This window comes from Elephas maximus, chromosome 9 (assembly GCF_024166365.1).
Source record: "Elephas maximus indicus isolate mEleMax1 chromosome 9, mEleMax1 primary haplotype, whole genome shotgun sequence".
NCBI classification, from domain to species: Eukaryota; Metazoa; Chordata; class Mammalia; order Proboscidea; family Elephantidae; genus Elephas; species Elephas maximus.
In genome coordinates, this window is record NC_064827.1 from 82,910,686 (window position 1) to 82,933,837 (window position 23,152).

At 40.0% G+C, this 23,152-nt stretch overlaps 1 protein-coding gene across 2 annotated transcripts in view; it reads right to left on the reverse strand.

Annotated features, from left to right (window-relative positions):
* Window positions 1-23,152, reverse strand: part of MED27 (mediator complex subunit 27) — a 230,266-nt gene that overhangs the window by 133,193 nt on the left and 73,921 nt on the right. For both annotated transcript variants that reach the window (XM_049896883.1, XM_049896882.1), the window contains exon 3: window positions 19,512-19,642. In XM_049896883.1, coding sequence (XP_049752840.1) covers window positions 19,512-19,642 — 131 coding nt within the window. The remainder of the gene's footprint in view (window positions 1-19,511; window positions 19,643-23,152) is intronic.

Genomic DNA, 23,152 nt, shown 5'->3' on the forward strand with positions numbered 1-23,152 from the left:
TTAGGGGCTCTTAGGGATGAGGGCGAGGGTCTTATCACCAGTGAGCCACAGAAGATGCAGGGGTGGCAGCTAAGGGTGAGTGTAATGTAGAACAGATAAGGAACGAGAGAAAAAATGAGTTATCAGTCGTGGCCCAACTCTGCCAACTGCAATGGCGGAGGCTATAATTATCCCACTAAGCTTCTAAGTTCCCCTCAGGGGGGCAAGCCAACTGGATTCCTGGAGAAGGATTGTTCCCTAAACGTATATGAAGAAATGGATCTAAGTGACACAAGGGACAGACTGTGAGACATGGTGATGTACCACCCAGATCCCTCTTACAGAGGTCTACTGAGGATGAAAACATAGCAGTTTAACATTAGGGGGTAGTCAACTGTTTTAAAAAAAAAAAAAATCAAGCATTTTCTCCTGCAAACCCTTATTTATCATGTTAAAAAAGTTATACAAATATGCCACTTTGGGAGAAAAATAATTACCAGCATTCTGAAACTTAGCCATACAGTAACAGTACCATGACTGACAGAGATTGTGGTAGACAAGGAGATACGTCAACAGATCCCCCTTCAAGGAAGGCCTTGCTGCCCGCAGTGGGAGGTATCACAGTTTGATTTTCCCCCCTGTCCAATACTGGAGCCCTGGTGGTATAGTGGTTAAAAGCTAGGCTGCTAACCAAAAGGTTGGCAGTTTGAATCCACCAGCCATTCCTTGGAAACCCTATGGGGCAGTTCTACTCTGTCCTACAGGGTTGCTGTGAGTCGGAATCGACTTGGTGGTAACAGGTTTGGTTTGGTTTTGGTCCAATCCTACTTCCTTCTCCTTCCTTTCACAGATGTTGATTTCTAATAAATATACCGCACACCGAAAGCCACCTCAACATTTGCTCCCAAAGAACCTAATCTATGACAGAGGTAAATACAAGGCACAGTTCTACCCTGCATAGCTTAGACGAGTAGGTCTGTAGTCCCAGCGAACAGGTATGCCTCCCAGGCCCACCACTTCCCAGGTGGGAGGCTCTAGACAAGGTCTAAGCCTCAGCATAACCATCTGTAAAGCCCAGGAGAGTAACATTCCCCCTCAGGCTCCAACGTAAGAACTAACTGAGTGCCCAGGAAGTGGTAGCTTTCATCACCGCCCAGTCCTGGAGTGGTCCCCCCTCGCTGCAGATTCTGCTTTGGTGGTCTCTCATCTCTTTGAACTCTGAGTCTATAAATCTGGGCTCATTTATAGAACAGCAATGTATCTGTTCCTTCTGGTTCATAAGAGTTTTGCTTCTCTGCCAAAAACCTGTGCTAACAGTGCAGAGCTCCAGGGCCACGTGGAGCACTGAAGCAGAAAGCTCTAATTCTTAGCACATAAATGTTGAAACTGTCCTCCTCCATTTGCAAAGAACCAGAAGCAATGGACTGTGGCTCCTGGTAGGTTCACACACAAGTTTCAATAAGCAACCAGGAAAGTATCCTACTTGGGGAAATTTAAGAAAGGAAAAACGGGGGTGGTAATTCTATGACACCATCCAAAAAAATCACCTAAAAAAAAGAAGATTCACAAATTTTTATATCCTGTCTTGTTTTTTTCTCTTCCTCCTCCATTACCACCCCATCCCACATCCCAGGAGGCAGACAGTGGTGGAATATCAGTAGGAGCATTAGAGGAACGAAACAATCAAGGGATTCCAGTCCTAGCTCTGCTACCAATGCACCATGCACTATAGAACTTCTTTGAGAAAAACACTTATCTGGACCCTTAGTTTCCTTAACAGTGAAATTAGAGTAGAGAAGTAAATTACTTCTGGCTCTTCCAGGTCTGGGTTTTCATGACACTCCAAATACTGTCCCTCAATAATATCACAAGTTCCTTAGAGGTAAGGACAATGACACATACTGTTTAAGTGTCTGTTAAATTAACTACATTGAATTAATTGGTCATAGGAGACCTTTACATTTTAAGTGTCCCTTTTTCAAAAAACTTAAAAATAAAAGTATTTTAAAAGGGGGAGGGAGGTTAATTTCTAAGAATTTACCCTAGACCCACATCGGATATGTAAAGTGAGGTTCTGTGAATGCCTCATTTGGGAGCGGAGGGTGTCCCCCTTTCAACTGACAGTAAAAGGCAGGAGTTCTGCTTCAAAGGCCAGAGTAGCAGGGGTGGGCGCTTGGGGACCATGGTTTCAGGGGACATCTAGGTCAACTGGCATAATAAAAACTACTAAGAAAACATTCTGCATCCCATTTTGGAGAGTGGCATCTGGGGTCTTAAATGCTAGCAAGCGGCCATCTAAAATGCAACAATTGGTCTCAACCCACCTGGAGCAAAGAAGAATGAAGAACACCAAAGACGCAAGGTAAGTATGAGCCCAAGGGTCAGAATGGACCACATAAAGACTACATCAGCCTGAGACCAGAAGAACTAGATGGTGCCCAGCTACAACTGATGACTCCCATGACAGGGAGCACAACACAGAGCAGTGGGATGCAGACCCCAAATTCTCATAAAAAGACCAGACTTAATGGTCTGACTGAAACCAGAGGGATCCCAGAGGTCATGGTCCCCAGACCTTCTGTTAGCCCAAGACAGGAACCATTCTCGAAGCCAACTCTTCAGACAGGGATTGGACTAGACTACAAGACAGAAAATGATACTGGTGAGGAGTGGCCTTCTTGGATCAAGTAGACACACGAGACTATCTGGGCAGCTCCTGTCTGGAGGGGAGATGTGAAGGCTGAGGGGGACAGAAGCTGGCTGGATAGACACGGAAATACAGGGTGGAGAGAAGGAGTGTTCTGTCTCATTAGGCGGGGAGCAACGAGGAGTATATAGCAAGGTGTATAAAAGGTTTTGTATGAGAGACTGACTTGATGTGTAAACCTTCACTTAAAGCACAACAAAAATTAAAAAAAAAAAAAAAGGGTAGGCGTTCTGCTGAAGAGAAGGAAAAGGAAATTGGTGGCTTTTATTTACTTATCTTAATTTCAACTGTTTTATTTTTCCCAAGGTGCCTTAATCCACCAAAAAAAAAAAAAAAAACCTAAAGCTATTTTATTACATGTCAGAAAGGAAATGGACATCCTTCTTCATCATCACAGAGCTACTATGCTCAGAATTCATGTGGACTTAATGATATGATAGAATATGGAGTTAAATTTTATTCGAGAATGTGAAAGACTTAGAAGGATGTTTTCTTTGGAGCACTAAGATGTAAATGTTGTAAATTTTGACAAGTCGAAGGAACACAACTCTGTAAAACACTTCTGGGGCCTAAAAGGGTAGGGGTAGGATTGGAGAGGGGGCAGTTTATTTAATCTGTAACTAAGGATCGCTCGGTTTCTTCTCTGAGGACATTAAGTCCCACAAATCTAACTCTCTGTGTGGGAAACTAGGGCAGCTGCACAGAAGGGAAGTCCCTACAGCCAAGAATTACATTGCTTTAAAAGATATACCTGGGAATTTCTTTGCCTGAGCCTCAACAAACAGGGAAAGAAAGATGGAGAGGCACGAGGAGTTTCAGCTCAACACTATAATTATAATGAAGTCTATCTGTGGACTAGGCACATAGGTGAATCTCAAAACGTTGCACTGCCCTATCATGATGTCTCCACTAAGGTTAGAGACTAAGGTCTTTTGTAAGTTTGATCTGAGACCCAAGCCTGATACGGTCTCTCACTGTGGTTACTAAAGGGTTAAAATAAGGTTCCTAGGGTAACAAAGATAAAAAGGGGGAATGGAGAACTATGCATGAGATGGTGCTTACCTCAGAAAGGGCAGAGAAAGGAGCACTGGATTCTGGGCCACATAAGCATAACTCTCTTATAGCAGGGTTTCCCCAATCATTTTCACAATACGGCCCACAATGAAAAGGAGATCTATGGACACAGTGGGATAAGAAGCTGCCCTGGGACTCATCAGCCCAGCTTGAGTGTTCAGTTAAAAGAGCTGGTTGGAGAGTGAGACGTGGGATAGAGATAGTCTTACTCAACAATTCTTAGCAGCTTCTTGACTCTGCTTCTACCTTTTGCCTCCTTTTAGGGGTGATGGGTAGCTGTTCTAACATGGGACACCAACATTGTATCCAAGTCTAGTTACAGTGAATTTCATCTTTTCCTAACATACAGCCTCCAAGGAGCCTTCCCTGGTTCCACAGAGTCAATTACATATCTTTCTTCTGGATTCTTACAGTCTCTTTCCTTGTCTTCTCAGTATACTGTAAGCTCCTAAAGGAAGTGTCCACTAAGGTTAGAGACTGAAGTCTTTTTTTATAAGTTTGATGCTTAATACCCTGCACCTAGCATTGTGGATACTAGATTTTATTTGCTGAATGGCAAAAATAAATGAGAGTCAGAGCAGATTGCAAATAAATACCAATTAAAGAATAGCAAGAATCTAGGCTCCAGGGATTCAAAGACAAGCACCCCTACCAGAAAAACCAGGAATAGCTAACTTAAAAGCACCAACCAACTCCTGATCCACTGTTATCACACTTGTAAAGGAAAGAAGGTAACAAGGTTAAGAAACACCATGAAACATTCAAGCAAAACCTAGACTGTGAGCCCCTAGGTGTTGCAGCCCAAGACTACAATTTCTTCTGAATTCCACCACAGTAACGGGTAGAAGGGTGGGCACACTGTAGGTATTCAGCAGATAATCATCAATTAATATATAATAATTTATCTGTGATACGCTCTACATTTAGACCAACCATTGCTGTAGAGTCGATTCTGACTCCTAGCGACCCTATAGGACAGAGTAGAACTGCCTCATAGATTTTCCAAGGAGTGCCTGGTGGATATGAACTGATGACGTTTTCGTTAGCAGCCGTTAACACTTAACCACTAAGCCACCAGGGTTCCCAGCTCTACATTAAGGAGTTTTCAAAACCATCAAAGGAAAATTCCTAAGATCTAACTTTTCTCCAAAGTAACTCCTCTTGCAGTAGGCCTGAACCTTTTTTTCTGCACGTCACCAAAGAAGACACACCCGTGGCAAATAAGTATATGAAAAGACATTCAACACCATTAGTCATTAGAGAAATGTACGTGAAAACTACAGTGAGATATCACTACATACCTATTAGAATGCCTAACATTAAGAAGATTGACCATACTAAGTGTTAATGAGAATATGGAGTAACTGGAACTCTCAAACCCTGCTGATGGGAATATAAAATGATACAAATGCTCTGGAAAGCAGTTTAAAATTTTCTTAAAAAGTTAAACCTACCATATGGCCTAGATATTGCACTTCTAGTATTTACCTAAGAGAAATGAAACATATGTCCATAAATGTACATAGCAGCTTTATCTGCAATAGCCAAAAACTGAAAACAACCTAAATGCCCATCAACATTGAATGGATAAACAAATAGTGGTATATGCAGTCAATGGAATACCATACAGCAATAAAAAGAAATGACCTACTGATACATGCCAACAATAAGGATGTACTTCAAAATAATTATGCTAAGTAAAAAGTCAGATTCATTAAAAAAAAAAGAGTATATAATATATAATTTCATTTAAATAAAATTACAGAAAATGCAAACTAATCTATAGTGACAAAGAGCAGGTCAGTGGTTGCCTGGGGATGCGGGGAGGATGGATAGTATGGGAGTGATTACAAAGCAGAACGAAACTTTGGGAGTGATGAACATGTTCATTATCTTGATTACCATGAGTAAGGTAATGGTTTCACAGGTGTATACATAGGTAAAACTTATCCACTTGATCCTTTAAACACTATGCAATTTACTGTATTTCAATTAAACCCCAGCAAAGCTGTTAAAAAAAAAATAAAGTTGTAAAGTTAAGAATACACAGCAGATCCGCAATAAGCTAAACTATGTACTCCTGATTTACATAAATACATTTAAAAGTCCCCATGATGATAACACAACTTGCCTGGTTATAACTACTAACTTAACTTGAAGGAACAAACCACTAATAAAAAATAAGAATATATTCAAACAAAAAACTAAAACATCACCAGTCTGTCCTTGTCCATAGATCCAAGGCTCAGAGGCTAAAGCTGGTTAGGGAAATGAATGGTACTGATGACACTGGATACATTTTGGGAGCTGATGAGGAAGCAACAAAGTTAGGATTCACCTTCTTCTGAGTTTTAAATTCTAGCAGGTTCCCATCTACAGCCTTGAGCAAAATAAGCTTTGTCAAGTTTTCCCCACAACAATTGTTCCCTTCATCTTACAGATATTCTGACAACCGTTTTCTGAGATACGTGCGCCCCCTCTGGAGCAGTGGTTGTCAACTTCAGGTGTGTATATGCACCAGGTGATGGTTTCACACGTGTCACTTTAAACATGTGTGATTTACTGTATTTTAATTAAATCCCAATAAAGGTGTTAAAAAAGTAAGTTGTAAAGACAAGAATACACATCAGATCTACGATAAACTAAATTATGTACTCTTGATTTACATAAGTACTTTTTAAAAGTGCTCTGGGAGTGGTTTAAAAATATGACTGCGCCTTACAACCCTAAAGACCTCCTCATATGATCCTAACATCAGCCAGGGTTGGGATTCACTGTTTTAAAGGCTTCCTCACGTCCAGATCTGAGCCTGGTGGTTGATCTCCTTCCTTGGGAAACATTCAAGTCCACAACTACCGAGCTGTTAGAATGCTCCTAGAATGTGCACTGGCCTTAACTACTCATCCTAAGGATCAGCAGGCCCTGAGCTCAGAACTTGATCTAGGTTTAGAAATACATTTCTACTCCCCCAACATACTAACCAAAACTGGAGAAACACACTAACCAAAATTGGAGAGATGACACATTTAATGTCTCAGCAAGCTGGAAATAAATATAATCTGGGCTAAAAACAGGCTTTTCATATTTATTATTCAAAATTCCTATGTCCCTACCATAAATGAATACTATCAGAGTGACCAGCAGGTCAAAATCCATTCTGCCCTAAGATTCAAGCTAACAGACAAAGTCATTTCCTATTCCTACCTATTCTCATGTTACAGAGCTAGCCTGCTGAGGTCACCTACCTGGGAGAGCTTATGGAATAATTTTTAGCAAAAGTGAACACGGAAACTGCCTTACTGCTTCTTGATCACTTATAACCCTAAATGGGGCTTTCTGGGCTGAAATCTATGGGTTACTAATAGCCTACACAGCAGAAAGTGAAAGAAAAAGACACACACACCAAGAAGACCACCAAAATTACTTCCCATTCCAGGGAAGGACAGAAAGATTTTAAAAGAATTTCACTTACAACCAGTGTTGTTTGGGAATGGCATGGTGTGAAATATTAACAAACCTTAAAGCTCCGACCCTTTGTTATGCAAAGACGGATTAAAAAAAAGATCCTGCTTCTACCTGAGGAGCTCTACTACACAACCACCTATTTCTTTTCCTCCTTTGCCCAATAATGGCCAGAATGATGTAATAACCACACCAGACAGCTGTCTTCCTGGATAAAATCACCTTGTAGAGGAGAAATGCAATTAGAGGATGCAATGAAATATAATTTTTAAACTGATTCTGCAGGCTGCCACATTCAACTTAGTGCTTAATGGCTAGGTTCTTTATTACAATTTTCTGTTGCATGCAATTTGTCTTTGATTCAGTATCTATGGAAGACAGTGACTTTTAAATTTTAGTCTATGTCACAATGAGTCTAAGACAAATATAGGAGAGGTCAGCTGAGACTAAAGCCAGGCCCAGAGGTAGACAGTAAGGGATTGCAAGTACCATTTGACAGGCAGGCTGGCGAACTCCTCCTCTGCTTGCCCTCCTTTGGTCTCCCTCCGGGATCCCTGGCAGATTTCATCCACCCACAAGTCCTCACGTACCATCGATATAGAGCCAGCTAACAAAATAATATTTCTTCAATCACAGTCCAAGCTCTAGACTTGTATTTTTTACACACTTTGTTATAAAAAAATTTCAAATAAACACCAAAGTACATAAAACTGTATAATAAATGCATCAACTGTAATGTACTCATTATCTGGTTTAAATAATAGTAGCTATTTTTGTCATTTTCCCCACACCAACTTTAGAGGGTGGTATTTTTTTTTTTATCCAGTGGAGTAAATTTTTTTTTTTAATGTACTATAGATGAAGGTTTACAGAACTAGTTTCTCATTAAACAATTAGTACACATATTGTTTTGTGACATTGGTTGCCAACCCCACAACATGTCAACACTTTTCCCTTCTCGACCTTGGGTTCCCCATTACCAGCTTTCCTGTTCCCTCCTGCCTTCTTATCCTTGCCCCTGGGCTGGTGTGCCCATTTAGTCTCATTTTGTTTTATGGGCCTGTCTAATCTTTGGCTGAAGGATGAATCTCAAGAGTGACTTCATTACTGAGCTAAAAGGGTGTCCAGGGCCATACTCTCAGTGTTTCTCCAGTCTCTGTCAGTCTGTCCAGTCTGGGGTGTGTCTGTGTGTGCGTGCATGCATGTGTGCGTGTTAGAATTTTGTTCTACACTTTTCTCCAGCTCTGTCTGGGACCCTCTATTGCGATTCTTGTCAGAGCAGTCGGTGGTGATAGCTGGGCACCATCTTGTCCTGGACTCAGTCTGGTGAAGGCAGTAGTACTTGTGGTCCATTAGTCCTTTAGACTAATCTCTCCCTTGTGTCTTTAGTTTTCTTCATTCTCCCTTGCTCCAGACGTGGTAAGACGCACTAGAGTAATTTAAAGCAAATCCAATACATCATATCATTTCATCCGAGCCTTACAGGCACCTCAAATCTAACATGTCTTCAAATGGAACTCATTACCTTTCTCATTTGTTCATATACAGTACTTTCCATACCTTTAGATTCCCACTCTGATCAAGCACACACCTAACCACCTAGCCTATATAGGAAGAGTTTAATAAATGCCTGCAGACTGAAAAGTATAAATGTGTATGTATGTGTGTGTGCGTGTGTGCACACGTACACACACGGAGTAGGTAGGGTACCAGGCAGGGGGTCAGGCAGCAGGACTCAAAGGTCCAGATGAAGGGTCTAGATAATGAGACATGTAGCACTTCCTACCTACTTTCTACCCTGGGCCAGCAGGAGTGTGGGTGAAGACAAGGAAACCCCCTGGTTGAAGCAAGGAAGCAAAGTAGTTCTCCTGTCCATCTAAAGTATTACAATCCTGACAAGCTACAGATTTCAGTCTGCGGCTATTAGTTGAACTAAATATGGTTCTCTCAAGGGGAGAAAAGTATCTTTTACAACATATATGCTAATGAAGCACAATGACATAGAGCATTTAAAACAAAGTGTCCCTATATTTATTCTCTATAGACAGATTTTTACATTAATATTCATGAGGGATTCCTCATTTATTTCTCCCAGAAATTCTTCTCCTGCCCAAAGAGAGGAGATAAAAGATAAGTAACATGAACCAATTATCTTTTAAACAGCTACAAAGGACTATCTTATTTATTTGCGCTCTGTGTCTTGATTAATCTTCCCAATACACCACTTTCCACATATTAGTGCTTGTTCGTGAGCCCCTGGGGGCTTGCTGCTCCCCCGTGGTAGCAAGCTACTAGGCCTCTGCCTGGCTCTCAGGGTCTGCTCACTGGCCCCAGCCTCCAGATCTAATCCTACCCATCCTTCTTGGCAAAAAGAATTGCCACAGTGGAAAGATCTGAAACTTCAAACCCCTCCCATAAGTATCTGTCTGTCCAAATGGCAGCTGGTTTCAAGCCATTTAAATCCCCAAGGCTTATACTGACCCTTTACTAAAGAACTATGAGGAGCATGAAAGCAAGTCCATGACATATTGTGAAAAAATGCTCTCAGCCTCATCAGCCAGAGGGCAGCATAGAGGAACTAAGCCTTAAGTTCTGTGCATCCAACCATCAGTACAAAGTTGGGCAATAAAAGACACAGAGTCCTGGTCCTCAAGGAGTTTTATTTCTAGCAGGGAGTAACCATAACCCAAGGTAGAATGTGACAAATGCCACAGAGGAGATACAAAATTAAATAAAGCATTACAGAAGTTACGAGTTGAAGGTTTTTCTGCCCCGTCAGTGAGTCACATTTTTCCTTCCCCAGTCAATGACCCAGACTCAGAGACATTTTCTTTCTCTGCCAATAACACAAGCACATAAAAAAGGACATTTCGAGAATTATTACCGGGTGTGTCTTCTCCAGCCCTCAACTGAAAATCTCTAAAGAGCAATGAGGGCAACACAACATTGGAGACTGGAAACCTAAGGAAGATCATTCTATGTCCTTGGCCTCAAAATGCTTTGCAATTCTATTTCAAGCAAATGGAAAGCAAACATATGTGAATAAAAAGCAGTGAGAGAAAATGAAACCGTACTTGTGCAGTTAAACCTTAACAATCCAATAGGGTAGGGACCCAGGATCTTCCCTCCAAGGCTGGTTTCCAGGAGCTCTGAATACCAACTATTTGACCACAAAGGGTTTCTGTCACTGTGTCAAGATGGCCTAACATAATTTTATAGTGTGCCCAGGCCCTTCACCAGCCACAATTATAAATCTTAAAGCAGCTAGGTACACTAGTTCCTCCTAACCTATGTATAGAAAAGCGGCTGAAACAAGAGATAAAATTATTTTGTTGACAAAACAGAGGAATACAATGAATTACAGGATTAAGGATCCATATACAGGTAACCCTTGCTATCTGAACATTCCTATCCAAACTCAGAACACTGAATAGATTGTTTTTTTTTTTTTTTTTTGAGATAAGACTGGTATCTCTCACTACTCCTGGTGGCAGTTCCAGTGTTGCAGGAAAAAGGCAAAAGAAGCACTGAGTCAGACAGTTTAAACGTGAGTGATGTTAATAAATCAGCTTCGCTGGTGTTGGTTATTGGAAACTGATCTCTTCCTTATTAACATGGTCCCACAATGGAGAGAAAAGATTTCTCCATGTTCTAGAATGCAAACAATGTTTTAATCTTTAATTATATTCTCAATTTTAACTCTTCTGGAGAGTTATAGCCACCTAGGCCTAGGATTATTTCTTTATTACATAGCCTCTCTGTGGTATTTAATGAATACTGTTACTTAATACTTGCCAGTAGGGGAAAGAAAGACAGTGAATTTCTACCCAAGTTCTGATGACTTTTTCCAAAACTCAGGAAACTTACAGCTGCAAAGTTCTCAGTTTCCTTTCTGGGACACTTAGTGCAGACAACACACCTTCCCTGTCACCAGACCAAGCTCAAGGTGTGTCGGCGACCTGGGTAATACACTACTCCCTTTTAAAAGTATCCCTAAAAAGGAAAGATTTAGGAAACAATACTTTGCACTTCTAAAACTCATAGCAGTAAACCAGTTTGTTCCTCGCTCACTGTTACCTTGCTCAGAGGTAAACCAAACTCCCGTAAAAAACCAAACCCGTTGCCATGGAGTCAATTCCGACCCATAGTGACCCTATAGGACAGAGAAGTGCCCCACAGGGTTTCCAAGGAGTGGTTGGTGGATTCAATCTTTTTGGTTAGCAGCCAAATTCTTAACCACTGCGCCACCAGGGGTCCCCAATAAAAAAGATGCCAAATATTCCTGTTCAAGGCTCCTATTACCAAAGTTGAAGAATTCAAAGCAAATTTATCAACATATAACCAAATTCAGCCCTCAACAAAATATACAGAACCTGAGGAGGCAAAACGAAAGTCATGTCATAAAGAAGAAAATTAGGTCCCTGCAAGGAAGCATGTTAACAGTCATCATTCAAAAACATCTACATCAAAGTTTTTGTAATGAAGTAGCAATTGCAGACACCTGCAGGTTAACAAATGAATGGCTGAGAAAAGGTCTTGAAAATCAGAAGCAGAAAAGATAATGATATAACGGCCAGTAAGCTACAAGAAGACACTCTTAGTTCAGTGAGTTTCATCCTGGCAAATATTTGTCTTATTCATTTTAAACATCAGTGTCCACGATCAGCTACCACCCTCATTCATCACTCTTGCCAGGGATGGATTTATGTCATTGCTGTGCTTTCTGTAATTCCCGTTGGTTATACATTAAGCGAAAGACAACATGAGCCTCTGCCTTTCAAGAATAGAAGCAGCATTTACCAGACAACTTGGAAAGAAGCCAATCATCTGTATAAGTACCATGTGTAATTTCAAATTGATGATCTTCTTGGGAATTAGCGTGCAAGGCAGCGGCAGAAGATGAGCCCTTTTCATTTAAACTTCCAGAGCCAAATTAGCGCCCGTACCACAGGCAATCTGTTGTTCAAACACTGGAACACCTAGGTGTGAGTGTCATGTCATTATTCCTGTTACCTCCTGAATCAGTGTCATGTCCTTCCATCAACACTTGTCACTGCATGCTGTTTTTGTGTTGTTGCTGTTGTTACTCAAACCTGAGGAGGGTCATCCAAGAAGAGGAGCATCAAGTGAGACACTCCCTGAACTCCTGAAGGTATTAGACAATATTGAAACAGATGTAGAATGTTGAGGAAATGTTACCGGTAGGCTCCAAAGAACATCAAAAGAATACTGTTCAGAAGCAACCAAGGTGCCCATCACCGGATGAATGGATAAATAAATCATGGTAGGTTCACATAATGGAATACTATGCATCAATGAAGAACAGTGATGAATCTGTGAAACATTTCATAACCTGGAGGAACCCGGAAGGCATTATGCTGAGTGAAATTAGTCAGTTGCAAAAGGACAAATATTGAATAAGACCACTATTATAAGTACTCGAGAAATAGTTTAAACAGAGAAGAAAACATTCTTTGATGGTTACGATACTGGGGAGGGAGGGGAGAAGAAGAGGGGTATTCACTAATTAGATAGTAGGTAAGGAAAAGACAATACACAGTATCGGAGAGGTCAGCAAAACTGGACTAAACCAAAAGCAGTTTCCTGAATAAACTGAATGCTTCGAAGGCCAGCGTAGCAGGGGTGGGGGCTTGGGGACCATGGTTTCAGGGGACATCTAAGTCAACCGGCATAATAAAATCTATTAAGAAAACATTCTGCATCCCATTTTGGAGAGTGGCATCTGGGGTCTTAAATGCTAGCAAGTGGCCATGTAAGATGCATCAATTGGTCTCAACCCATCTGGAGCAAAGGAGAAGAAAGAACACTAAGGACACAAGGTAATTATGAGCCCAGGAGACAGAAAGGGCCACATAAACCAGAGACCACATCAGCCTGAGACCAGAAGAACTAGATGGTCCCCACCTACAACCGATGAGAGCCCTGACAGGGAAGACAACAGAGAACCCCTGAGGGAACAGGAGAGCAGTCACGTTTAAACTGTCTGACTCAGTGCTTCTTTGTAAAAAGACCAGACTTAATGGTCTGTCTGAGACTAGAAGGACCCTGGTGGTCACAGCCCCCAGGCCTTCTGTTAACCCAAGACAGGAACCATTCCCAAAGCTAACTCTTCAGACAGGGATTGGACTGGACAATGGGATAGAAAAAGAAGCTGGTGAAGAATGAGCTTCTTGGATCAAGTAGACACTTGTGACTATGTTGGCATCTCCTATCTGGAGTGGAGATAAGAGGGCAGAAGGGGTCAGAAGCTGGTGGAATGGACACGAAAAAAGAGAGTGGAGGGAAGGAGTGGGCTCTCTCATTAGGGTGAGAGCAATTAGGAGTATATAGCAAGGTGTATATAAATTTTTGTATGAGAGACTCACTTGATTTGTAAACTTTCACTTAAAGCACGATAAAAAAAAAAATACTGTTCAGCAATAAAATGGAACAAATCACTGATACATACAACATAAATAATTTCAAAAACATCATGTTGAACAAAAGAAGCCAGAGAGAACATACTACATTCTCCATGACTCCATTTATGTGAGGCTCTAGAAGAAGCAAAACTAGGGTATAGTGACAAAAATCAGACAGTGGCTGTCTGTAGTGGGAGAAAGATTGCAGACTAGTCAACTCTTTGGAGGAGTTTTGCTATAAAGAGGAGAGAAATGAGTTGGGTGCTGGAAGGGGAGCTGGAATTAAGAGATGGGTGTTCTCGAAGGAGATGACTTTTAGGGTAGGCATGTTTTGTATGCTAAGAGGTGTGACTCTAGGAGAAGGGGAGATACAGATGGTGTAGGAGAGAAAAAGGTGACCAATACAGAAATGGCGCTGAGTAGGTGAGAGGGGATTGGACCTAGCAGACACGCAGTAAAGGTTATTCTTAGCTGGAAGTATGGACAGTTCATCCCCAGTGACTGGAGAAAGGTAACATATGGAAAGGCAAGTGCTCTTAATTCAGCAAGAAGTATCTTTTTATAGAATATAACATAATACAAAAGAAACTGCCTATCCCCACAACTTCTGGGGGCCAGGGGTAGTTTTTTTTTTTTTTTTTTAATCTTTCCGGAAAACAATTTCTCCCCTTCAAACCTAAATGAGGAGAATAAGAATGTCTGCAGAATAAGAACACAAATAAGAGTGTGACACACACGGGTTCGCCATGAATTGGAATTTACTCGACGGCAACTGGTTGGTTTTGGTTGGTTAATCGCATTGTCTACCTTAGAATGTGGGCATGGTAAATAAACACTACCACACACACACAAAGAACAAATGAGAGTCTTTCACCTCGGCTACCACTGAACACCAGCATTTCATCAGGCCAAACTGCTAAAACTCGAAGAGTGCTTATCAATTAAAACCAATATCCCATGTTAACACGAAGGTCCCCCAACACATACACACACACACACACACACACACACACACACGCACACAAACAAATGCATCAAAAAGTTGAGGCTGCTATCTACGAAAGAGCACAAGTAAACACAGCTACATCTGGTATATATTAAATGCATAGATATCTCAATATACAACTTAACAGACCAATCAAAAAAGATAGCCACTCACCAGACTGTTTCAATACTACAAGGGTCAAAAGCCAGGCAATGTTTACACAGCAGCAGGGGACACAGCTTCTTTATAAAAACAATATTGCCCCATCTGCAAAACACTTAACCCAAACATTTGGGAATCATGGAAGTAGGCTGCTTAGTCAGTGCCCTCTGAAGGCTAACACATGACAAAAGATCTTTCACTGCAAACAGCATCTTTGTCTTTTTACAAGCTTCTTTGGAGGGGGAGAAAGATATAAATCATTAATCCCAGGAATCACTAATCTTGTGGGAATGGGGGGGCGGGGAATCTGAGTCTTCAAAGACTACTACTGTTAAAACCAACTCCATTTTAAAAACAAACACAATGTACAAAAGCTCCTGCATTCTTGCCATGCCTGCGGTCTCAGCACAGTCAAGGAGAGTCAGTGGTTTTGTTGGAGTAGCCTTGGTGCCATCCAACTTCTGACAGAAGCCAATGCAGAAACCCATCCATCACTGCAGTAACAGCTGCATAAAGTTACAGAGGAGGGGGTGTGAGGACCCAACCATCGCCCTTCACTGTTTCCCTCTGCTGGTTAAAAATAAAACCTTTCCTTAAAAAAAAAAAAATCCTTAGGATCCTGTAAAGCCCATAAAAGAAAGCATCTAGCTCTCTTAATAAAACAAAACTTCCATCCTTCACAGCTAGCATGGAAGAAATCCTGTGATATTTGGCTGGGCCTTCTCAAGTGGAAGATCTACCTCAGCACCCTGCCCACTGCCTCCCTGGGCACTAGTAGATCATGTCCATTGTCAGACTTATTTAGCACATTTCATCATCATGTCCTGCTACTTGTTCGGTCTTCTGTTTCTACTCAAGAGCTTCCTAAAGACCAAAATTATATCTTGTTCACCTCTGAATCCTCAGCACAGCACTTGTAGGTACTCAGCAAATATTTACTGAATAAATAAGTGAATTGGGCTTATAGGCTCAGCCACTCATCCCCACTGTGGAATGTCTCTCCCCATTGGCAACTAGGGTGGTTTTAAAACACGTCTGCAAATTCTCTAACACTCTTCTCTTCAAAAAGTAGAGCCTCATCTCTTCCCCTTGAATGTCAGTCACACTTCGTGACTGATTATAACAAACAGAATGGGGTGGAATTGATGCTATGTGTCTTCTGAGGGGACGCCATTTAAAGGATAACCTCTGCCTTGCTCTCACTCTTCTTAGATCACTTATACTGCTCATCTGGGAGAAGCCGGGTGCCACCTGGAGGGAATATTCAAGCATCCTTTAGAGAGGTCTACGTGGAAAGGAACCAAGGTCTGTCAACAGCCATCACCTCTGCCACATAAGCCGGCAACCTTGGAAGTAGATTCTCTCTAACCCCAGTCAAACCTTCAGATGACCACAGCCCTGGCTGATATCTGATTGCAACCCTGGTGAGAAGCCAAACCAGAAGCACTCAGCCAAACCATTCCCAGATTCCTGACCCACAGAAATGGTGAAAGATAATAATTGTTTATTGTTGATAAGCCACTAAGTTCTGGGGCAATTTGTTAGACAGCAATAGATAACTAACACAGCAATCTTGGAGGAATTGTAGAGGATATAAGTATTGTTTTATAAGAGGGTTCAAGGGATTTCCTTAATGACAAAGTTAGTACAGAGAGATCTTGTTATGGTCATGTCTTGCTTGTAATAAAAATTTAATTTGCAGTCTTCTGCAGAACACAACCATAACATGGCTAATTAATATCCAAACACAAATATCCCACAGATCAAATTATACAGAGTTAAAATTTAACAACTATAATAAATATTGGGATATGATGCAGAACAGTATTACAGTACAACCCTTTTTGAAGGTTTGTTTTTAAAAATTATACAGAAAAAACTCCAGAAAAATATTCACCAAAACCTTAATAGTAACTTCTCAGGGTGACAGTATTACTATTTTTCTTTTCTTTTTTGTTACCTTTGCTTCATGTACCTTATGTATATATTACCAGTATGTTATTTTTTAGCTTTTAAAAAAACTTCTATAACCCGATTAGGTCAGCAACCATGTCTTATTTGCGTTTCTGTCCCTGACAACTCACATAATAAGTAGCATACACCAAAAACCAACTCCACTGCTACTGAGACAATTCCAACTTGTAGCAACCCTACAGTGCAGAGCAGAACTGTGCCATAGAGTTTCCAAGGCTATAATCTTTACAGAAGCAGACTGCCACATCTTTCTCCCACAGAGCAACTGTTGGGTTTAAACTGCCGACCTTTTTGGTTAGCAGCAGAGCACTTAACCACTGTAACACCAGGGCTCCTTGAATAGCACATGGTAGGTACTTAATAAAAGTGCAAAGAATTCATGAATGTCTTTCAGATACAGATCTTGCCTACTGGACCGTCGTTCTATGAAGGGATTCCAGCATCATGTGAGTCCAAAAAGCTCAATGATGTGAAAAAGCAGCAGTCGATTTTCACAGGAGACAGGCAACTAAGTATAGGAAATCATTTCAATGTTGTACTCTTAGGACAGAGTAAATACTTTTCTCTTGGAAACTAAGTATTGTGAGTGGTTTATTATAAATGTACAATGACAGTTGTGAACACCTTTTTTTTTTTTTGGCATGAGAACAGAGTCTGTTGATTGCCTTCATGCTTAAAATAGTTTCTAAGTGTCCTCATAATAGCATGTCACCTGTAAACAGGTTTCAAGCCAATGCAAATTAACAAACGGTGAACAGATGGACTAAGAACTGACTTTTGTCAAGAGAGAGTTAGCAACAAACACTTTTTGGCTCCAGCCTTACAGGACCATTAGAAAGTCTTTCACTTCTCGCCAAACATCTTGCCTCAGCAGACAATCCATGCAGGGAAAGTGACAAGTTACAAGGCCCATTGGACTTTAGAGAGCTAAAAGTTGAGATGTGCAGAATCACCAAATCAACACACAAGAATAACAGACAGAGTATGCTCCTTAGGAAGCTTTCTGCAAAACACTGAAAACTCTGTCTTGCATCACTAAAAGAAGCTGTTCCTGTAGCCTCTGAAAAATATTGCACCTCTGCATTCTGCATACAGAAAAATACCTGCTGGGGGCTGGTTGGGTCTGTTCATTCTATCATGGAAGCAAATTTTAACTGTGAAGAAAACCTGAAATCACAGAAATGGTCATCTAAGAGTATTTACTGGCAAGAGAAGACATTCAGGGGGGTCATCCCCGTGATGTCCCCCAGCTCCTCACAGAACTTTCTCCTCTTCATTCTCCAAGTCTCTGCCTAACACTGTCTCCTTGGAGAGGCCTTCTTTGATCACCTTACTTAAACAGTTTCCCCCCTGCACACTCCCTGACACCCTATTTATTTCTTTCGTATCAGTAATCATAACCTGAAATTACTGTATGAATTAATTTTTATATTACTGTATTTATTCGTTTGTTTAATTTGATTTTTATTATGTGCGTCTTTTTCCTCCACTAGGCAAAAAGCTTCATGAACATGACACCATGTCTGTCTTGCTCATGAGTGTATCCCCAGGGCCTAGAACAGTGCCTGGCACACAGTAATACACAATAAATACATGCTAAACAAACTAAATCTTGATCAAAGCCACACGACTGAGTCATAACTGCAAACACTCCTTTGGATTGGAAATTTTAAAACACAGTTTCTTGCTGAGGATGTAAATGAAATGGGGTGCAATAAAAGAGCAGGACAGACTAGGGAGTGACTTTAAAGTCCAAGTCAAGCTTTTTGGGGGTATTGCCCCTCTCTGTGAAGTGTGTAAGCTGACACAAAAGCTGCCAGCAAGAACTGTATTTTTGCGTTTCTGATTCCACATCACTGAGTGAGCTTTGGCACTCATCTACTAGTGTTTATAGTGCAAAATAACCCAACAAGCAAATGGTAAATCAATTGTGGCACATTAAAAGGAACACTACGCAGCCGCACACAGAGCAATCTGGATGACTCTAACAGATACTATGTGGACAAGAAAAAAATAGCCAATATAAAAGATTACCTACTGTGTGTGATTCCATTTATATGATGTTCAAGAAGTAAAACTATTGTTTAAAGATACAAGAATAGTGTTAAACCCAGGAGGTGAGGAAGACAGGTATAGACTGGAAAAATGAAAAATCTTTATGGGATTCTGGAAGTGTTCTGTATTTTGATCTGAGTGGTGCTACACAGGAGCATACTTGTTTAAAAAATCAAGCTATACACTGTATGAGCTTTATTGTACCAGTTATCCCACCAATTGGGAGGAAGCAGAAGAAGAAGAAAAAAAAGCACAGATATTACAATTTAAAAAGGAAAAACTGAGCCTGTGCTGATTCTAGTCCCAGAATCTACCAGATTCTCTAGGTGGTCTAGAGCTTGTCAAAATGTGTTCCTCAGCTGGCTCATTTGTAAAATAAGAAAGACTGTGCTTTTGTTCTTCCAACTCTGAAAACGTGATTAAGTGAACGAATAATGTATGAGGTAACTTAAAATCCTAAGTGGAAGAGTCACACACAAAATGCATAAAATATGAACTGCACTGCAGCCACTTCACAAAGATATATGCAAAGTATTTTATCCTTATGCTTGGTTTTTAACAGTAATTCTAATAGTTACCTTTTTACGAGAAAGAAACAACTTCACAAATATAGTAACTTTCCCACAGCAAAAAACAAGAACAAAGTAGAGTTCACCCAGGACAAAAGTACTTTTTCAAACCCATTACTCACTGAGGAGGTAAGACAAGAGTTGTGGGTTGAGCCTTCGGTCTACGTTTAGCAGATACTCCCATCTGGTTAGCAGAACGTTTCAACGACTGTTGATTCAAAAGGCCAGATGCTAGACCTGCATGGTACTGCAACTGGGGAGAAAAACAAAAAAGAGGAAAAGAACAAAATTTGGTAAAAGTAGGACAAGGGGTATTAAACTATCAATAATTGATACCTCTTACCCTCTTAGAACATTTTAAATAATTCTAAATATAGCTGCTAACATTCTGTTTCAAAGAATTTATTAGTAAGGATCAGATAAATAGGGAAAGAAACATGAATAAGGTTTTTCAATGCTGCACAACATAATAATGAAAAACTAGAAACAATCTCAACGTCCAGCAATGAACTGGGACATTGGTTAAAATGTAGAAAGAACTTTACAACACCCATTTTGTTGAATTAACACACAAAACAAGTTATACTGTGAACAGACGGACATTTGAAAAGATGTTCTCTAAAAAATCAACCGTGTATTTCTAAGTAGAATTTGAGTAATTTTTACTTTCATTTTAATTTTCACTACTATTCATGCATGCTTCATGTAAAAAGTTTTAAAGTCTGTGTCATTTTTTTAAAAAAGAAGATTACAAGCTTTCCTTAGTGATAAAATTAGTTCTAGGAACTCTTGTATTATCATGTGTTGTTTATTTTTTTAAAAAAAAGTAATTTGTAGTTTACTACAGTAGACCATGACCATGGCATGGTTTACTGCATGCAGATTCAAACATACCATGGGTCAGCAGTCAGAACTACTGAGCTACAGGTTTCAACGGTCAGGTAATAATACCAATCATAAGAATTGCGTTTCTATGAAATATTCAGAATGGTTAAGTTCATAAAGACAGAACACAAAACGGCGGGGAGAAATGAGGGGCAACCGCGTCATGGGCATGAACTTTCCTTCTGCGGTGATGAGATGTTTTAGAACTGAATAGAAGTGGTGGTTAAACAACACTGCGAATGTACTAAATGCCACTGAATTGTTCACTTTAAAATGATTAATTTTATGTTATATGAATTTCACCTCAATTAAAAATATATCAATCATAAGAATATGCTCGTGAATGTATCTTATAACAACACATACAAATGGATATAGGTTTATTGAACAGGGCAGAGATGTTAATTTAATTTCCACGTACACGAGCTGGAATAATGTAATGGGGGTAAGGAAGCAACATAATTTAAATGGGCTTTGCTTTTGTTCCTGGACAAACTGCTGAGCTTCGAGGTTACTTAAGACAGATCATTTTATTTCTCTATACCTCAAGTTCTCTTTTGGAAAAGAGAAATGACACTGTCTAGTTTTAAATTTAACAGGACTTTTTAAAAAATTGATTTCATTGAGTTATAATTTACATAAAATGCACACATTTTGCATGAATAGTTTGATGAGCTCTAAGAAATGTATATACCTGGGTAGCTTCCACCCCAGTCAAGATATGGAAAATTGCCTTCACTGTAGAAAGTTATCTTGTGCCCCTCTGCAGTCAATCCCCTTTAACTCCTATCATCAGGATCTTCTGATTTAAGATGCAACCTATGATGCTCATTCATTGCCAAATGAAGCTTATATCCAATTTGATGTGGGACAATGACTCTGATCTTCCTTTTTTAACTCTATATTTTTTAATTTTGGATCATAAGAGTTGTCATAAATCTCTCTATAATAAAATTATCCTTGAAAGGTATCTCAATTTTGAACAGATGTAAATAAAACATTCAAATGTGAAAATGCCAAGATAAGAATTTGGATTGAGACCATTTATAACATCCAATATGTTTCTTCCTCTCTTCTCAAACTAAGCAAGGTCTTTCAAACACTTATTTAGAATTAACTAAATGTACAAATAGTAATTCATTCTGAAGCTCTAAATCAATTTCTTCTCAAAATGCTCTTTCAAGGCACAGATTTTCTTCATAAACTCAGCTACACTATGGCTCATGGTAATGAAACTAATGACCACCTTATAAAAAGGGCTGGGCCATGAATGCAAAGGCTATTAACGTTCTGAAAAATAAATGGTCTCACCTAAAGCCATCGGGCCACACTCAAATAGAGAGTGAAGAAAACAAAACCAATTGAAATGATCTGCGCCTTGAAAGTGGCTATAAAAATGAAGACATCCAGTGACCCAGTAAGACTGAAATGTCTGTGTTTGGAGCATCCACATTGCTTTTTAACAGGCTCTTGATTTACTTGGCCGATCTGCTGTGAGAGCCTTATGGCTGCAAAATGTAAGACAAAGATATATCACATTCATAATAAAAATGGAGCTCTTCTCAGGGGTGAAAAGGGGGGCATAATTTGGCTCTAACAACTCATCTTAGACCAACGAATTTTTGCTCAAATTTGTTTTTCTCCTACAGATTTCTTAAATGGGAAATCAATGGAAGCAAGGGACAGTACACATTTGAAAGACAATGTTTCAAAATGTCAGCTACTTGAGTTTTGATCTTCCCCACCAGAATTTGCAATGAGTGCAATATGCATGGGGTTTTATGGAATTAAAGGGAAAGACAGCTTGGCAGGAGTCCCCTCCTGGCTCAAGGAACAGTCTCTCGTTTTGGCTCTTCTTCTTCTTTGTATCTTATTAGGGTCCATGCAAGCTCAGCCATTCCAGCCCTGCTGACTCTTTGAATGGAAGAGTCTTGCTAACTATGCAGAGTGGCAGGGTGATTTTGCCCACCTGGAATCGTTTTGATCACTTGCTCAAACAAAAAACAGAACAGCAGAAATGCATGCTAACTGCTGTTTTTTTAAAGGTTTTCTTTAAAATCTTTACCATCTTGGATGCTCTCAGCATACACTGCACCTCTAAGAGGACATGTGGATGGGAGGACTCCTATTCCCAAAAACAAAATCTATCCTTGAAAGCTGACTCATAATGATTAAGCAACATTTGTTAATCATATATACGTATCCCAGTTTCCAGGAACACGGCTCCAACTGTCAAGATCTATAAGGGGCCCATTAAATATTTACTGAACCATCTTCATAATGGGAGAAAAGGTCAAAGTTAATAAAACTGACAGGCAGCTCCTGTCCAACTGGATTTATACATTATTTAAGCACCAAATACTCCATTCCATGAAACACAGTTTTGATCTGAAGAGACTTAGAAAATGTTCACTCAGCTAACGGTTCTAAAACAGCAGAAGGGTGTTCGGAGCTAATCCACAAATTAACTTTAAGAACACATCACTCCCAAAATACTGCCATAAGTTTCCAATTACAGGTTCTGTAATATTTTCTATAAAAATATATTTCAATAAACATACTTATCTCCGAATGTCTGTGGCAAGGAAACAACTCTATTTCGAAAAGGAACTCACCGAAGTTCTAATGTGATTTTTCTATCCAAGATCATTTCTCCACTAACCAGCCAGAATAAAATGAAAGAAATAAAACAATCTATTCTTTCAACTTCCACTTAATACAATTGAGGGGAATGGGGGTATTCATGTGGGGAGTGGAGGTGCGGGTAGTTCTTTATTTACTGGTAGGTTGCCACTTGGTAGTAACAGCTATTTCAGTGTTCTCTGGATTTTTTAGAACAATTCTCACAGTTCCAATTTTGCTATATATTAATTTCAAC